Source organism: Suillus paluster (genome assembly GCF_016628075.1).
Source record: "Suillus paluster strain FC165 chromosome Unknown EDB91scaffold_107, whole genome shotgun sequence".
Lineage (NCBI taxonomy): Eukaryota > Fungi > Basidiomycota > Agaricomycetes > Boletales > Suillaceae > Suillus > Suillus paluster.
This window is the reverse complement of record NW_024537667.1, coordinates 17,074-31,511: the sequence shown is the minus strand read 5'-3', so window position 1 is coordinate 31,511 and position 14,438 is coordinate 17,074. Positions and strand designations below refer to the sequence as shown.

General features: G+C 49.9%; 4 protein-coding genes across 4 annotated transcripts; all 4 read right to left on the bottom strand.

The window, feature by feature from the left end:
- Window positions 1–2: 2 nt before the first annotated feature.
- On the bottom strand, window positions 3–1,370 carry EDB91DRAFT_61120 (uncharacterized protein). The gene is made up of 5 exons (XM_041327875.1): window positions 1,297–1,370; window positions 845–1,246; window positions 636–799; window positions 167–580; window positions 3–111 (listed from the first exon to the last, which is right to left on the bottom strand). Exons 2-5 carry the CDS (start codon window positions 948–950, stop codon window positions 43–45), a joined length of 753 nt encoding a protein of 250 aa, XP_041171267.1. The 5' UTR covers window positions 951–1,246; window positions 1,297–1,370; the 3' UTR covers window positions 3–42.
- Window positions 1,371–3,456: 2,086 nt separating this feature from the next.
- On the bottom strand, window positions 3,457–4,710 carry EDB91DRAFT_1061703 (kinase-like domain-containing protein; the record flags this gene model as incomplete). Its single annotated transcript, XM_041314473.1, has 4 exons — window positions 3,457–4,002; window positions 4,053–4,268; window positions 4,322–4,392; window positions 4,530–4,710. Coding segments are annotated over 4 exons (1,014 nt in total), but the record flags the coding sequence as incomplete, so codon positions are not given.
- Window positions 4,537–6,282, bottom strand: EDB91DRAFT_61174 (uncharacterized protein). The gene is made up of 7 exons (XM_041327876.1): window positions 5,859–6,282; window positions 5,500–5,807; window positions 5,281–5,447; window positions 5,043–5,223; window positions 4,855–4,983; window positions 4,758–4,799; window positions 4,537–4,710 (listed from the first exon to the last, which is right to left on the bottom strand). Exons 1-6 carry the CDS (start codon window positions 6,107–6,109, stop codon window positions 4,762–4,764), a joined length of 1,074 nt encoding a protein of 357 aa, XP_041171265.1. The 5' UTR covers window positions 6,110–6,282; the 3' UTR covers window positions 4,537–4,710; window positions 4,758–4,761.
- A 1,990-nt stretch (window positions 6,283–8,272) lies between these two features.
- Window positions 8,273–10,844, bottom strand: EDB91DRAFT_1350522 (kinase-like domain-containing protein). Its single transcript, XM_041326074.1, has 9 exons — window positions 10,696–10,844; window positions 10,095–10,638; window positions 9,880–10,043; window positions 9,457–9,822; window positions 9,165–9,401; window positions 9,074–9,104; window positions 8,955–9,025; window positions 8,686–8,904; window positions 8,273–8,638 (listed from the first exon to the last, which is right to left on the bottom strand). The coding sequence occupies exons 2-9, from the start codon at window positions 10,468–10,470 to the stop codon at window positions 8,423–8,425; spliced, it is 1,680 nt and encodes a 559-aa protein (XP_041171264.1). The 5' UTR covers window positions 10,471–10,638; window positions 10,696–10,844; the 3' UTR covers window positions 8,273–8,422.
- Between the last annotated feature and the right edge of the window lie 3,594 nt (window positions 10,845–14,438).

The window sequence follows — 14,438 nt, the reverse complement described above, 5'->3', positions numbered from 1 at the left end:
CCAAGCTCTCTCTGAAGAGCCTAAAAAAAGCTGACTCAGATCTCACCGTTCCATGCCATAGAACATTACCTTGGCACTGAAGAATTGTGACCGAATTGCTTTGACGGCAACCTGCGAGTGAGTTACACGTCATTAAACGTGGAAGAACTGTAACATCCACACGAACCTCTACATCGCCGTCTGGTCCGTGGTATATACAATTGTAAATATTTCCGTATGCCCCGCCGGAAACGGGGTCTTTGTTGCATCGGGTAATGAGCCCAGTTAAATCTGGAATGAGAATTTTGGGGCGGATTTTTGACAGAGCAACGGAAGGTGTGAGAGACTGGTTGGTTTGACGGGGCGTAAGCTGAGCGGAGGGAGGGATATTGGGAGCGGTAATCGAGGACGGTCGATGACCAGTAAGTCCATCACCCATTTGTTGCGATGCGACGGCGGTAGTGATCATCGGATGCCTTTGTTCGAAGACCTTGATAGACTTTCGTAGTTGTATAGACATGTTCTTTAGAGTGTGAAGACCGATTATGAACCGGGGTGACCCCCTTGAACAACGCTCCCATTGACGTTCCACCATCAACACCTAGAAAGACGACATGCTCAACGCGACAAAATTTAGACACGTAGAGGGAGCTTACAATTGCAACGAGCTCGCGAATTACATCGTCCGATTTCAAAGTAATCCAGTACAATGGCAGTTTCTCATCAAGACGCCGGGTTATCTTGTGAACCTGCTGTAGCAGTTCGTCATATTCCATTTGCTGGTCATCTGCCACCACTTGCTGCTGCAGTTCGACTAGTCCTGCACCGAATTAGAATATGCGGCGATGATGTGAACAGGACGAACCATATGATGAGAAAACTTGTTTCATTTTCTGAATCGCGACCCTTGCTTGTGAGAATTGCTCCTCAGTCGGTGGAAGGATGGGACCTGACTGGATGACGGGCTTCATCTTAGCCTATCTGTGGGGGTCGCATCCCGTCGGGCATCATGGATGCCTGTGCCTGCGGTGCGGGAGCTATGCTGGGACCAGCCGTCGGCACTTGGTTTGGGAAGGCTCCTTGAGGTGTGCTAGGCATTCCCGACTGCTCATCCGAGACCCAAGGAGTAATTTGCGGTACCGCCGTCGAAGGACCGCTACCTCCGGGGTTCATTCCATTTGGAGCAGGACTGGTTGACGGCTGGGGTTGCTGGAATGCTCCGGCGCCTTGTATAACACCTAGTTGACCAGCAGTGGCTATTGTATTACTAGAATCCGTGTAAATCGGAAGCTTCAACGAAGGGCCAACATGACTCACATATCCACTAGATTTCTCCCAGGCACGCCATTGGTATTTGAAGTCACTCGCTCTATGGTCTGTCTAACTTTAGCGAGGTGAGCCTTGTGGCCGGACAGTTCGGTGCGCATCTTGTTCAATTGCTTGGAACATTCTTCATCTGGGCAGCCTCCCGTTTCCGCGAGTATAGTTTCAATACCTTGGTCAATGCCATTTATCGCAGATTTCAACTTCTGCTTATTCCGCATCAGTTCTGCGAGGGTAAGGTTCCCAAGTATGATGTATGGAGCGCCTATCTGAAGTCGACGATGTTGCGCTGCTGGACGGGGGGGACCGTGAAGGTGCGGTGCATTAACATCGGTCGTCCTTGAAGAAGAAAAGGTGTCCGGAGGTGTCGCCTGACTAGAGCTCGATTGCACATCCATCTCAAGCTGCGAAGGCAGTTTAATCTGAGACAGGTGCTCGTTTACCGATTGGAAGCGCAATACATAAGGGCAGCTGGCAGATACAGGATTACATAAGGAAAAATGAAGCTGTGCCACTGAGGCCGTCTTTGGGTGTTACCGTGACGGGGACTAAAACGAAGTGTTGAGATGTCGGGTGAGGAAATCTGAAAATGTCCCGCTGAATATGATCTGACCTTGCAGTAGCACAAACACCTCTTCGAATATCGTCGAAAGAGAACCTGTACACAGTCTGTCTTTGCAAAGGCATCGAGTGCGAGAGCGAGAGATGGCTTGACAGTCTTGACTTAGGAGACCTGGAGCTCAGAGGTTGGTCTAGTTTCCCTTGGCAACCTTCAAGGGGAGAATACCAGTTTTTGGAGTTTCACTCCCGCTAATAACCGTGACAACTTACGGGCCAACGTATTGAAGTATTCGGATCCTGAGAAGGGGAATAAATAGTTTTCGGGGGAACCCAGGCCAAGGCTGCAACGTCTGGACTGAAAGCTGCCATCAGAGAACCAGTGAGCCGCAGATATAGTCTTATAAGACCCTTATAACAATATATGACTATGTAAAAGTACCGGAATCAGCATAATCGCCAGCAAGAACTCACTGGCCCACTGATGGCAGCGTGCACGTCCGCGAGAGGATGCAAGCTTGGGTTGGGCTGCCCCGATCTCATGCACCACTTCATAACGCATGAAGCATCCAGGCTCGAGAGCATCAAAGGGCGGAGATGAAGCTTGAATCAATGACGGTACAGGTGGACCGGAGACGGGCTCAGACACCAGGGGCTCTCCCCCCGCAGGACAGCAAGGCCAACCTCGACAGGCAGCAGATGGATGGGATCTAAGGACTGCTATACCGTGAACATGCGTGCCTACACTATGCGAACCAGGACTCCAGCCACTGCACCAGGACCTCCGGCACTACCACCGAAGACCTCCCCAAAGGTCAGGACAGACATTAAGTGTTGCCATGTACGTTTGTTGATCCAAGACCAGTCATCGCTTCGCCTCATCTCTAGATCACCACTTTCAATACAATACCCCAACAATACCCCTCTTCCTGGGTGTCCGTGTTCAACGTCCAACTTGGTATCAATCCCGAGCTCAACACACAATCCGCGCAAGTGATCCAGGACCCAGGCGGCGCAGCGATCCAGGGATTCTTTCAAACGTGTTCAGGTTTTATCTTGCAAGGGATTGGTGAGTTCGTGGTCAGCGTTACTGGTGTGGCTGGGGAGGTGTGTTTCGGAACCTATTTTCTTTCATTCTAATCTCCATTCTTGGACCGGGCTAAAAACCGATCTCGGACTATAGTCTGGTCCATCATTCAAACGGAAAACGGCAAGAGGCCACATGAATACAACAGAAACAGGAAGACAGGGGCAGGCTACAATGGGGCTCACGATATCACACAGCCCACGAGCACTCGAGTACAACCGTGCATGAGGTAACTCCTCGCACAGGATCTTGATACCATCGCCCCCTCGTCCACCACTACAATGATGGTTTCTCAGCGACTGTCACCCTTATCGATTCGGGATGAGAGATCCTCAGTTGAGCTTGTTCGCTACAGGCAAAATGGATTGTGAATGTATGATATGTGCATACCATCCTCATTCTAATTAGTTCTAATACACACATCATCTTGTGCGTCGGTGGAAAGTCAGACGACACATCATAAACTATACAAAGCTCAGTGCCAGCTCCGAGTGGCGAAGAGACTCATGTCATCGAACGAAACGGTATGTATTGAGTGATCGTGGGCCACAGAAGGAGTGTATCAGTGCATTTGATTCATCCACTGGCAGCCTGTGGTGAGTGGTCAGCGAAATGAACTCTAGTACATCAGCACGACGCGTACCAGGGACCAAAGGATCCTCCCGCAAAGAATTGATTCCAGATGGCCCCGCAATCGAAACTGCGGCGTGCTCTTGCGGCGGGGCTCCCAGAAAGTGTTCCGTTCGGGCGTGTGGGTATGAAAGAGAAGAGGAACTGGTGCGGGAAGATCGTGGAGACCGATGATCGTCGAACGTAAAAGTATCTGTGACTAAACCACCCTTCGACCGCAGCTCGTGACCAAGAAATTGAAGTGCTGCTTTGGCAGGAGGTCGATCAATGGGTATGATAGACCAGCAACGGGTCATAAAATTCCAGTGCTGGTCGGTGATACAACTGTCATTTGGACGAGGATGTATTTCCCCCTCAAATATCACTTTACGCAAGATTGCGGCTTCACGGGTCAAGTGAGGCCAAGGCACATTCCCCGTCAAAACCTGCAGGACGAGTTAGCAAGCTGCATTAGCAAGACGGAATGGCAACTGACTTGGAGCATGATGTTACCAAACGAGTAAATGTCACTTTGAGTGGTGACTGCACAGGATTCCTCTCCAGTAAGAAGTTCAGGAGCTGCCCATCTCATTGCTCCTGGATGACAACTCATCTTCGCGAGGTATGTCATGCCGGTCGACTGTTTTAAAGTTCCCGAAAGGCCAAAATCTGCAAGATATGCCTTTCTATCTCTATCGATCAGGACATTGGTCTTGCAGTTGATCATTAGTATATGAGGGATGCAAGAAATACGAGATCTCTTACACCAGTGAGGTCTCCGTGGACGACGGGGTTCAAGTCCGTACGTCCCCCTTCAGCCAAGCTAAACGTATGAACTGGAATAGACAATTATTCATTTTCCTATGTAATGCGGGTGTTCACCCACGGTAGTTGAGGCCGGCGGCGATGTCATGGAGCTTGTCCACGAAACGATCAGCTCGAGTCTGCGCAAATGAGAAAGTTCTCACCAGACGCAGACGATCGATCAGCGCGAGGGTTTTGTTGTTCTGCTTGAGAAATGACGTCAGAGTACCATTGGCTATCCACGGAGCAACCAAAGCCACAGAGGGGCCAAAGTCCGAAGTAGTGCCCATGAACTTCAAAATACTATAATGTCGCAACCTCTTCCAAATCCCAAGCTCTCTCCGAAAAACCTAAGAATTTTTAACGAGATCGGTGCGCACCCTACTATAGGACATACCTCATCACTGATAAATTGTGGTCGAATTGCTTTGACGGCAACCTGCGAGTGAGTGAAACGTCAGTAGACATGGAAGAACTGTTACATCAACACGAACATCTACATCGCCGTCTGGTCCATGGTATATGCATTTGTAAATGTTTCCGTATGTGCCGCCGGAGACGGGGTCTTGGCTGCAGCGAGTAATGAGCCCAGTTAAATCTGGGATGCGGATTGGGGGGATAGGCTGAGTGGGGGGAGCAATATTGGGAACGGTGAATGAGAAGGATTGATGCGGGAGATCACCAGTAATTCCACCGCCCATTTGTTGCGATGCGATGGTGGCTTCCATCATCTGGTACCTTTGTTCGAAATCCTGGGTAGCCTTTTGTAGTTGGCTAAGCATGCCCTGTAGAATAGAAAACCCAATTATGACCTGGGATGACCCCGTTGAACAACTAGCCCTTTGATGTGCCACAGTTAACACCTGGAAAGAAAACATACTTAACACGATAAAATGCACACAAACACGAACGTTACTCGCGATTGCAACAAGCCTGCGGATCATATCGTCCGATCTCAAAAGAATCCAATACACTGGTAGCTTGGCATCAAGGTCCTGAGCCATATTGTGAACAAGATCCAGTAGCTGGTCGTACTCCATTCTCTGCTTGTCTGACAATACGATCGGTTGCATTGCCGTGAGTCCTGCTTAGAAGATAGGGATGTGCGGCGAGAATATTATATCAACGGGATAACCCACTTGATGAGAAAACTTGTTTCATATTCTGGACCGTGTCCACAGCATGTGAGAGCGTCTGAGGTGGCAGTAGAATGGATCCTGACTTCATGATGGATATCATCTCCGTGACATGCGGGGGTTGCGTGCTGTTCGGTATCATGGGTGGCTGTGGTGTGGGAACCATACTGGAACCAGTGGCTGGCCAGTTAACTCGAGTATTCGTTGCAAAATTTAGACTAGGACCATTTGAAGCTGACTGCGGCCAGGGTTGCTGGAATGCTCCGCCGTCCTGCGCAACACCTGGTTGGCCAGCAGCAGTGGTTGTATCACTAAAATGCTTGTAAATATGAAGCGTCAAGGATACACCAACATAAACTCACAGATGCGCTAGTGCTCCATTGGTGTTCAAGGACAGAATAGCCTGGTTCAATCTAAAGAAGAGAGTCTTGCGACCGTGTAGCTCCAAATGCATCTTTTCCAACTCTACTGCCGATGCGTGGTCTGGGAAGCCTCGTGTGTACGTGAGCATGGTTCGGATACTGTGCTCCATGTTATTTATGACAGATTGCAAATGCTCCCTCCTCTGGATCAGTGCTGGTAGAGTAGGCATCATCTGGACGGATGGTTCCATCCCAGGTACTGTGTGTGGATGTCGACAATATTGCGCCGCACGACAGGGACAACTGTGACAATGTCGTGCGTCAAGGGGTTGTACTGGGAGAAGAAACTCTGTCTGGAGGGTTGAAGCCTAGCTGCAGCCTGGTTGCGTGTCCACCTCCTGCTGCATGCTTTTTATCGACCGGAAGCGCGGTGCATGTGACCCTGAGCCCCCGAGGTTCGCGGCTGGCCATTCGGCATAAGGAGGAACCTGTGCTAAGGGGATCAATAAGTTAGCAATGCAGCAGTTATGCCGTGGGACAAAGCTTTGCGGTGCTGCAGAACGAAGCGCTGAAACCCTTCATTATCGTCCCTGGCGTCAATATTTAACACTCCCATGCGTTCTGGCGCGCCATAATATTAGTATGGCGAGAAGTTAAAACACACGCGTTCTGCAGGAAAAACAATACGCATGCAATGACCCACCTCAACCGCTAGTCTCCCTTAGCCAGACCAATCGAAGGAAGACAATCATTCCTTCTACTCAACTGCCACGATACAGAACCAAGACGCAGCGAGGCGGGAATCCTCTCAAATGTGTTCAGTTTCGCCTTGTGAGAGATTGATGAGTTTGTTATCGATGCTACCAGTGGGCTGAGGTGTGTTCCATTTTCTCTGATTTTACCTACCCATTCTTGAACCGAACTAAAAATAAATTATGGACATGGTCTGGTCCATCTAAATTAAAGAGAAAGAGGGAAGAACGAGGCAGACAACGAAGGGGCTATGATATAATTGAACAGAAAAAAGAAGTCAGCGCCACCGTCGACGGTGGTGATATATTCTGCACTGGCAGAAGGTGATAAGGGTGAAGTGAAGGAGGTTAAGTACTGATTATCGATCGTGGCCATAGCAGGAGAAAGAACTAGAAGAGGGATGGAAGGAGACGTGCTTCTTTAGGGTCACCGTCTCGCTTGGGCTAGGTGAACCAGTTCAGAGGAAGAAAGCCAAGCTAGTCGAAGGCAAAGTCAACTGATGACTATAGGCGGAAGAAGTACCAGGATCGAGTCTGATGGTGGTGAGTCTTGCATCCGACCTCTCGTGCCAATTTTACCCAACGCGCACCACAACTTCAATACACCCAGTCACCAATATTTGCTGATACGCATCTACAGAATCAACACCTAGTGTAACCGCCCGCTCCCCATCTGACGCAATAATCATTCGCGCCTTTTGGTTTCATAGTGACGGTTGAAATGTTTGAGGTCGAAGATGAAGGTGACTCTGATTTGAAGGAGGAAAGGACGAACAATAATTCTGATACTACATACAGCTAGATCTGATATGAAAAACGACTGAGTCTTATGCAAAATGTTCGGGATTCACTGTTACTTTGAGGGAAGGCATAAGGGCGATGTATTCCGCTCGCTGCACATCTGTTGTCATACTCCCCTTCTCCTTCTAGCAGGTTCTAAGGGAAACATCACCTGTGTTAATTCGGGTGCGTTTCTGTTTGTCGAATGTCACTGTTTCGCGGAAACGGACTACAGGTCGTCGCAGGATGTGCCGGACACTCCGTGCTCCTTCGTGAAGGGGAAACTGCTATCGGAGTTGTGTCTGCGTATCGCACGCGATGACGATTCGACCAGACCCATGCGTACATCTTGATATTACTTTGGCACGGTCCCCAAGTTGCGGCACACCACCAGTAAGCATCCGGGCCGGCTGGCAGGACAGATTTGGGAGGCACGCACGCAAACGACGCGTAAAGAACGCCACCCAATTGAACATAGAAACTCACTCCACCAAATCTCAGATTACCTTTGACTAGTGATCAACCCTGAGTCTGACAATGACCTACCTTCTATCCCTCATGTAGTAAGCCGGTAAAATTCCGATAGTGCGCAATATTTAATTGGATGCTCAGCTCAAATTCGAGCAACAACAAACACACGAGCTCGAGTATTCACTCAGAAGTGTGCCTTTTGCGTAGTTCTTTGTGTGTTGCACGAATGTTGCACGAAGATATTATATCTGACCGAGGCGAGTGCGATGTCCGTGTCGTTCCGTGAGCATCAGTTACATGATGAATGGTCCGAATACCATAATTCCTCTCTAACGCTCACATTGCGGAGGAGAATGCGACGCATTAACCTACCAAAACTGCCACGATCCAGGACGCAGACGCAGCGAGCAGGAGTGCACGACCGGTATGATTAGGGGACCTCAGCGCTCAAGGCGCCCATCAACAGATCAGGCTACATGTAAGTAAGTAATACATATCATTACACATTTGTCCTGTGGCCGCTACGGTGACGGGCATATAAAATAATAAATTATATCAGACTCAATCGTACCTAGCGAGCTCGCTTTCAACAAATTGAAGGGCTTCCCGGGCAGAAGGCCGGTCGGTGGGTGTCTTACACCAGCAACGGGTCATAAAATCCCATTGCTCGTCGGTGACACGATCTGGACGAGGATGTGTTTGCCCCTCAAAAATCAATTTACCCATGATTGCAGCTTCACAGTTCAAGTGGGGCCAAGGGACGTTTCCAGTCAGGACCTACAGGACAAGTTAGTAGGCTGCATTAGCAAGAGGGAATAACTTACTTGGAGCGTGATGCTACCGAAGGAGTAAATATCGCTCTGAGTGGTGATTGCAGTGCCTGATTCTTCCAGGGAAAGAAGTTCAGGAGCTGCCCATCTTAGTGCTCCTGGATGACGACTCATTTTCATCAGGTACGTCATGCCGGGCAATTTGGTTAAAGTTCCCGAAAGGCCAAAATCAGCAAGATATGCAGTTCGATCGCTACCGATCAGGACATTGTTCTGGAAGTCGATCATTAGTATCAGGGATTGGATTAAATGAGGATCCTTACACCAGTGAGATCTCCGTGGACAACTGGATTGGAGTATGTATATCCGTCTACAGTGAAACTAAACGTATGAACTGAGGGAGTCATTAACTCTCGCTATGTGGATGCCGGTATTCACTCACGATAGTCGAGGCCAGCGGCTACGCCATGGAGCTTGGGTACAGAACGATGAGCTTAACGGCGCAAACCGAGAAAAGCCCTTGAAGTTCTCACCAGAAGCAGACGATCACGCAGTGTGAGCGTCTTGTTGTCGTTGAGGAACGACGTCAGAGTGTCATTGACTATCCACGGAGCAACCAAAGCCACAGAGGGGCCGAACTCCCCAGTAGTACCCATGAACTTCAAGATATTAGAGTGTTGCAACCTCTTCCAAATCCCGAGTTCTCTCCGTAATACGAATACCACCATCTCAGTATTGAAAATTTGCGGTCGCATTGCTTTGACGGCGACCTGCAGGTAAGTGATACGTCAGTACACGTGGGGGAACTGTAACATGCACACAAACCTGTATGTCGCCGTCCGGCCCGTGGTACATACATTTGTAAATATTTCCGTATGTACCGCCAGAAACGGGATCTTGGTCGCATCGGGTGATGAGCCCAGTCAAGTCTGGGATGATAATTGGAGGGATATGTTGAGTAGAGGGAATGTCATTGGGAGCGGTAGGTGGGGGGGATTGTCTATTTATGACAGGTCCAGCAAGTCCACCTCCCATTTGTTGCGGTGCAACGGCGGCTTCCATCGTCTGATGCCTAAAACGTTCGATAGCACTTCGTAGTAAGCTATGCATGCTCTTTAGAGCGGAGGGATCAATTATGACCAGGTTCGACCTTGTCGAATAACTGGCCCTTTGATGTGCCACCAACGAGACCTGGAAAGAAGACAAGCTTAACACGACAAAATGCACGCACGCATAAAGGACACTCACGATTGCGACAAGATTGCGGATCATATTATCCGATCTCAAAACAATCCAGTACATTGGTAGCTTGACATCAAGGTCCTCGGTCATCTTGTGAAGCTGCTCCAGTAGCTTGTCGTACTCCATTCGCTCGTCGGCTGACAATGCGTGGGGTGGCATCGTCGGCGGTTCTGCGCAAAGGATAAGAATCTGCGGCGACAATATATGACGGGATGACCTACTTGCTGAGTAAATTCGTTTCAGATTCTGGATCAGGTCTACTGCGTGTGCGAGCTGCTCCTCAGTTGGCGGTAGAGTGGGTCCTGACTGGATGGTGGGCTTCTTGGGCATACCCAGTCGCTCATCCGGGACCACAGGATCTGCGCTTCGCCGACCTGCCGTCGAATGAGCGTCGACTCCTGGATTCGTCCCAATACTTGTAGTGGATCGGGCTGACTGCGGCTCAAGTTGCTGGGGTGGTCTAAGTCCATTCTGGGGCAAACGTTCCCTCCCAGGTATCACATATGGACGATGACGATGTTGCGCTGCCAGACGGGGAGAACGATGCAATGCACCAGCATTGGTCATAGTGGAAGGGCGAGATGTGGCCAGAGGCATAGCCTGATTACCGTTGAATGCGCGCTATGAGGTGCTAGGGAAGTCGTTGCCTGAGACTGGTTCTGATATTATCGACTCGAGCTGGAAAATTATCGGAACTGCGGGCAGCTGGGGACAAAATGGTAAAGGAGACTGAGCGCCGCAGTGTATGTTATATACATTCCCGATCTAAAAATCCGAGGCGACATGAGGACAACATGAGATCAAGCAGTACAGCACAGCCACCTTTGAGAAGTAACACTGGTCGAACTTTCCAGAGACATTTTGGTTCAAAATATCGGAGTACTAGTGTCGCCTCGACGTACTTCGAAGCATGATCAAGGTCACAGAAACACTTTCTAAAAGTTTCTAAACCGCAGACCGGAGATGTTGTGAGCTGGCGGGTAAACCTAGGTACAACACAGTCGCGGAGTTTAAAATATTTACATGTTTGAACGCGATGTGAATCTTGGGGTCTACCCAAGCCTACTCCCCTATCAGATATTATTCTAGAACTGAATTTTTTTGACGGCGGCACGACTTTAGAACCATTCACTACAGCATGACTTGGCAAGTTGTTGGACCGTTTTTATTCCACTCCGGAACCTAACCGTCATGATCATATCTCCGCAGTGCCCACATCCTCTGTATCACTCTTCCCTCCTGCACAGTCCTGCACTCATAACATACGCCCTCGTCGACACCTCCGCTCTTAATTCACCATCGTTCCTTACGTACGTACTGCCTCACACTGCCGCTGATCTGCCGCTGCCAGTGATCCTGCAGACCACCTGCACGTACAACTGTACGCGAGATCCACTGGACATGTCACACGGCGCATGTTTGTCCATGACGACTCGAGCCCATGCGCACATTTCTATACTACCTTGGCACAGTTCCCAATTTACCGAAATCATCTTCCTTACCCCTGAACTCACCACCAAACTTATGGCAAACCAGTATTCGACTGGCAGGACAGATCTGGGAAGCACGCGACTACCGGCGAGTAGTTAACCCGCAGGATGCACGGAAACGGTGCACATTCGATCGTCCCAGCCATCTCTTACACTCTAAACCACGGGAATGAACCTGTCGAATGTTTGGTCGATAAGGTTACTCTGTCCAAGGAGCTGGCGAGGGCGAGTCTGACTTACATTTGTAACGTAGTCAGCGAATTAAAATCATCCACCGTCCATCCTGTTGGATGTTCAACATCGACCTCGTATTCCTTTTTCTTGATCGCCATCACGGACTCTATAGCGTAGCTTATAATTTAGTTGTATCGCATTGTTTGTACCTCAGCAGTTCTTTCACCAACACTGAGGTACAGTTCACGTTCATTCTGCACGCCGTCTCTCACTTACATTGTTTCGTCTCTAGACCTGTCTCTTAGGTACTATTAATGTCATAGCAGTTCTTTCACCAATGCTGAGACCTGTCTCTTAGTTTCTACTTTCTACAGGTTATGAGCCCTGGCTCAAGCTGAGCCAGAAACCAAAACTTCGAACAGAAATCACTCAGTTAGTGCCCGCCGCTCACTTATCTCATTTCCCTCCACGACGGCATCGTCATGGGGAAACATGATCACATCCCCGAGCTGCTTGGAACGGAGAATTATACTGGTTGGGCTACCAAGATGCAGTACGCTCTTGCATGCGAAGACTACTGGTGCCACATCAACACGAAATCCAAACCAGGGGATCTCCTTGGTCTTCCCTCATACATACCTTTACCAGTTGATAAAGCTAAACCCACGGACACTGAAACAGCGCTGATGCGTGAATGGTTGCTCAAAGACATGAAGGCCAAGGAACTCATTACTCGATGACTGAGCTCGTCCGTCACATCACTCATTCCTCGTTCTCACACCATCTCCGCATGTAAAGCTTGGCAGGTCCTACAAGATCATTTCAACTGGACCGACATGAGCGCACAGTATCTTCTAAGACAGCAGGTACAAGCGTTGCGCATGAAGGACTCCGCTGACGCCACCAATTATGTCACGCAACATGCGGTTTTCCGCGAGCGCTTAATGGATGCTGGTGCACCTTGGGGTGAAACTGACGCCATTTACCATATGTTAATGGGGCTCCCTCAAACCCCAATCTGGCAGCAGTTCAAATCTCTTCTCGAACAGCGTATGCATGACGAGTCGACGACCGCCACGTCAGCATCTGTACCTACTTTTACCTTCGAGAGTTGCGTGTCTCACGTCACATCTGAGGCTGCACGCCATGTCGTGACCCAGCATGCGCATTCCTCGCATCCAGGTTCAGAGTATGCCAATGCCGCCACCACTCCCAACGCAAGTGGCACCAATCCCATCACCGGTCTGCGCATGCACAAGCACAACCCCCAAGGGGTGTTCTGCACCACGCCTGGCTGCAGCAAGGGCGATCATGACCATGCTCACTGCTATGGAAAGGGTGGTGGAATGGAAGGTCAGGCTCCTTGGATGCAGAATAAGAAGAAGGACAAGGAGTCCGCAGTTGCTGCAGCTGCTACCACAGCACCCGTTCCAGCTCCTCCTCCTGCTCTTACTCCTACACTTCCTATCGCAGCGGCTGTCACTGGACTCAGCAGTCTTATGGACGACATGTCTTTTGCATCAATTACAGAGCTCCCAGACAATGTATCTTGCACCGTCGACCTCCCGTTCTCCACCATTTTGGACTCTGGCACTACCATTACCCTAGTCAAAGACAAGCATTTTTTTCACACTTATTCTGATGCAGACCCCATTCCAGTGCGCACCGCTAATCACGGTATCTTGCAAACCACCGGCCGCGGCTCCTGCGTTGCATGGCTCACCATCGGAGGGAAACGACTTCGTATACGGTTATCCAACTGCCTTCATGCACCGGGTGCCTTACTCAATCTTCTATCTGCCAGTTGCATGAACGCGAAGGGGTGGGATGTCAACTTCAGATCCAACATGACCTGCGAACTCACCTACAAAGGCACTCTCCTTGGTGCTATACCAGCCACCGGGAAACTATATGCTGCAGACATGGAGTTCATTCCGGCCTCCGTGCCATCAACTGCATCATCACCTCACCCTGAAATGTCAGCGTTCGCTCACGTTCCTCTCTCATTGGACCTTTGGCATGCTTGAATCGGACATATCGGAAAGGAGGTGGTATTACGACTCGGTCGCGTTGCCAAGGGCGTTACCATCAATTCTACCGCACCTCTCTCTCACTGTGAATCATGCATCATGGCCAAGCACACTCATCAACCCTTTCATCCATCTGAGACTGAACGCACGTCCGGTTTCCTTGATCTAATTCACTCCGACCTCTGCGGTCCCATTCCCACACTCACTCCTCACAACAAGCGCTACTTCATCGTCTTTCTTGACGACCACACACACGCGCTTGATCTCCAACTCCTTGCCTCAAAAGATCAGTCTCTAGACACCTGGCGCGCACTGCGCGCCCGCTGGGAAAACCTGTCCAGGCGGAGTGTAAAGATTTTTCGTTCTGATAATGGCGGGGAATTTATCAATGACGCCTTTACGGCAGATCTTGAGCAAACAGGTGTCCAGCGTCAACGCTCTGCTCCCCAAGCTCATCAGCAGAATGGGAAAGCAGAGAGGGTGATGCGTACAATTGAAGGTCGTATGTATGCATTGCTGGACTTTGCCCATTTGCCAGGCTCTTTGTGGGGTGAGGCGGCTCTCACCGCATGCTATCTGTTTAATCGGATGGAATCATGTGCACTACCTGCGGGGAAAACTCCATATGAGATGCTGCACGGCACTCAACCAAATCTGGGCCACCTACGCATTTTTGGTGCTCGTTGTTTCGCGCGCATCCCGACAGAGCTACAGCGAAAACTTGGACCTCGCTCTCGCAAAGCCATCTTCATGGGATACCCCCCAGGTGTCAAAGCCTGGAGATGTTGCGACATCGTCACTGGCGCTTTCTTCAACTCATGCGATGTCATCTTTGATGAAGGATTGTCCAACTGCCCCTTCCCTGACAGCA

Coding starts and splice junctions, on each gene's coding strand:
- EDB91DRAFT_61120 (XM_041327875.1), bottom strand. CDS start 950: ATGAAGCCCGTCATCCAGTCAGGTCCCATCCTTCCACCGACTGAGGAG. Junction 800..844: donor ACAAGTTTTCTCATCATATG/GTTCGTCCTGTT, acceptor AATTCGGTGCAG/GACTAGTCGAACTGCAGCAG. Junction 112..166: donor GACCAGACGGCGATGTAGAG/GTTCGTGTGGAT, acceptor ACTCACTCGCAG/GTTGCCGTCAAAGCAATTCG.
- EDB91DRAFT_61174 (XM_041327876.1), bottom strand. CDS start 6,109: ATGGAACCATCCGTCCAGATGATGCCTACTCTACCAGCACTGATCCAG. Junction 5,224..5,280: donor TCCGCAGGCTTGTTGCAATC/GCGAGTAACGTT, acceptor TTTTCTTTCCAG/GTGTTAACTGTGGCACATCA. Junction 4,984..5,042: donor AATGGGCGGTGGAATTACTG/GTGATCTCCCGC, acceptor CCCCCCACTCAG/CCTATCCCCCCAATCCGCAT.
- EDB91DRAFT_1350522 (XM_041326074.1), bottom strand. CDS start 10,470: ATGCCTCTGGCCACATCTCGCCCTTCCACTATGACCAATGCTGGTGCA. Junction 9,105..9,164: donor TGCGTGATCGTCTGCTTCTG/GTGAGAACTTCA, acceptor TCTGTACCCAAG/CTCCATGGCGTAGCCGCTGG. Junction 8,905..8,954: donor TCCACGGAGATCTCACTGGT/GTAAGGATCCTC, acceptor ATCGACTTCCAG/AACAATGTCCTGATCGGTAG.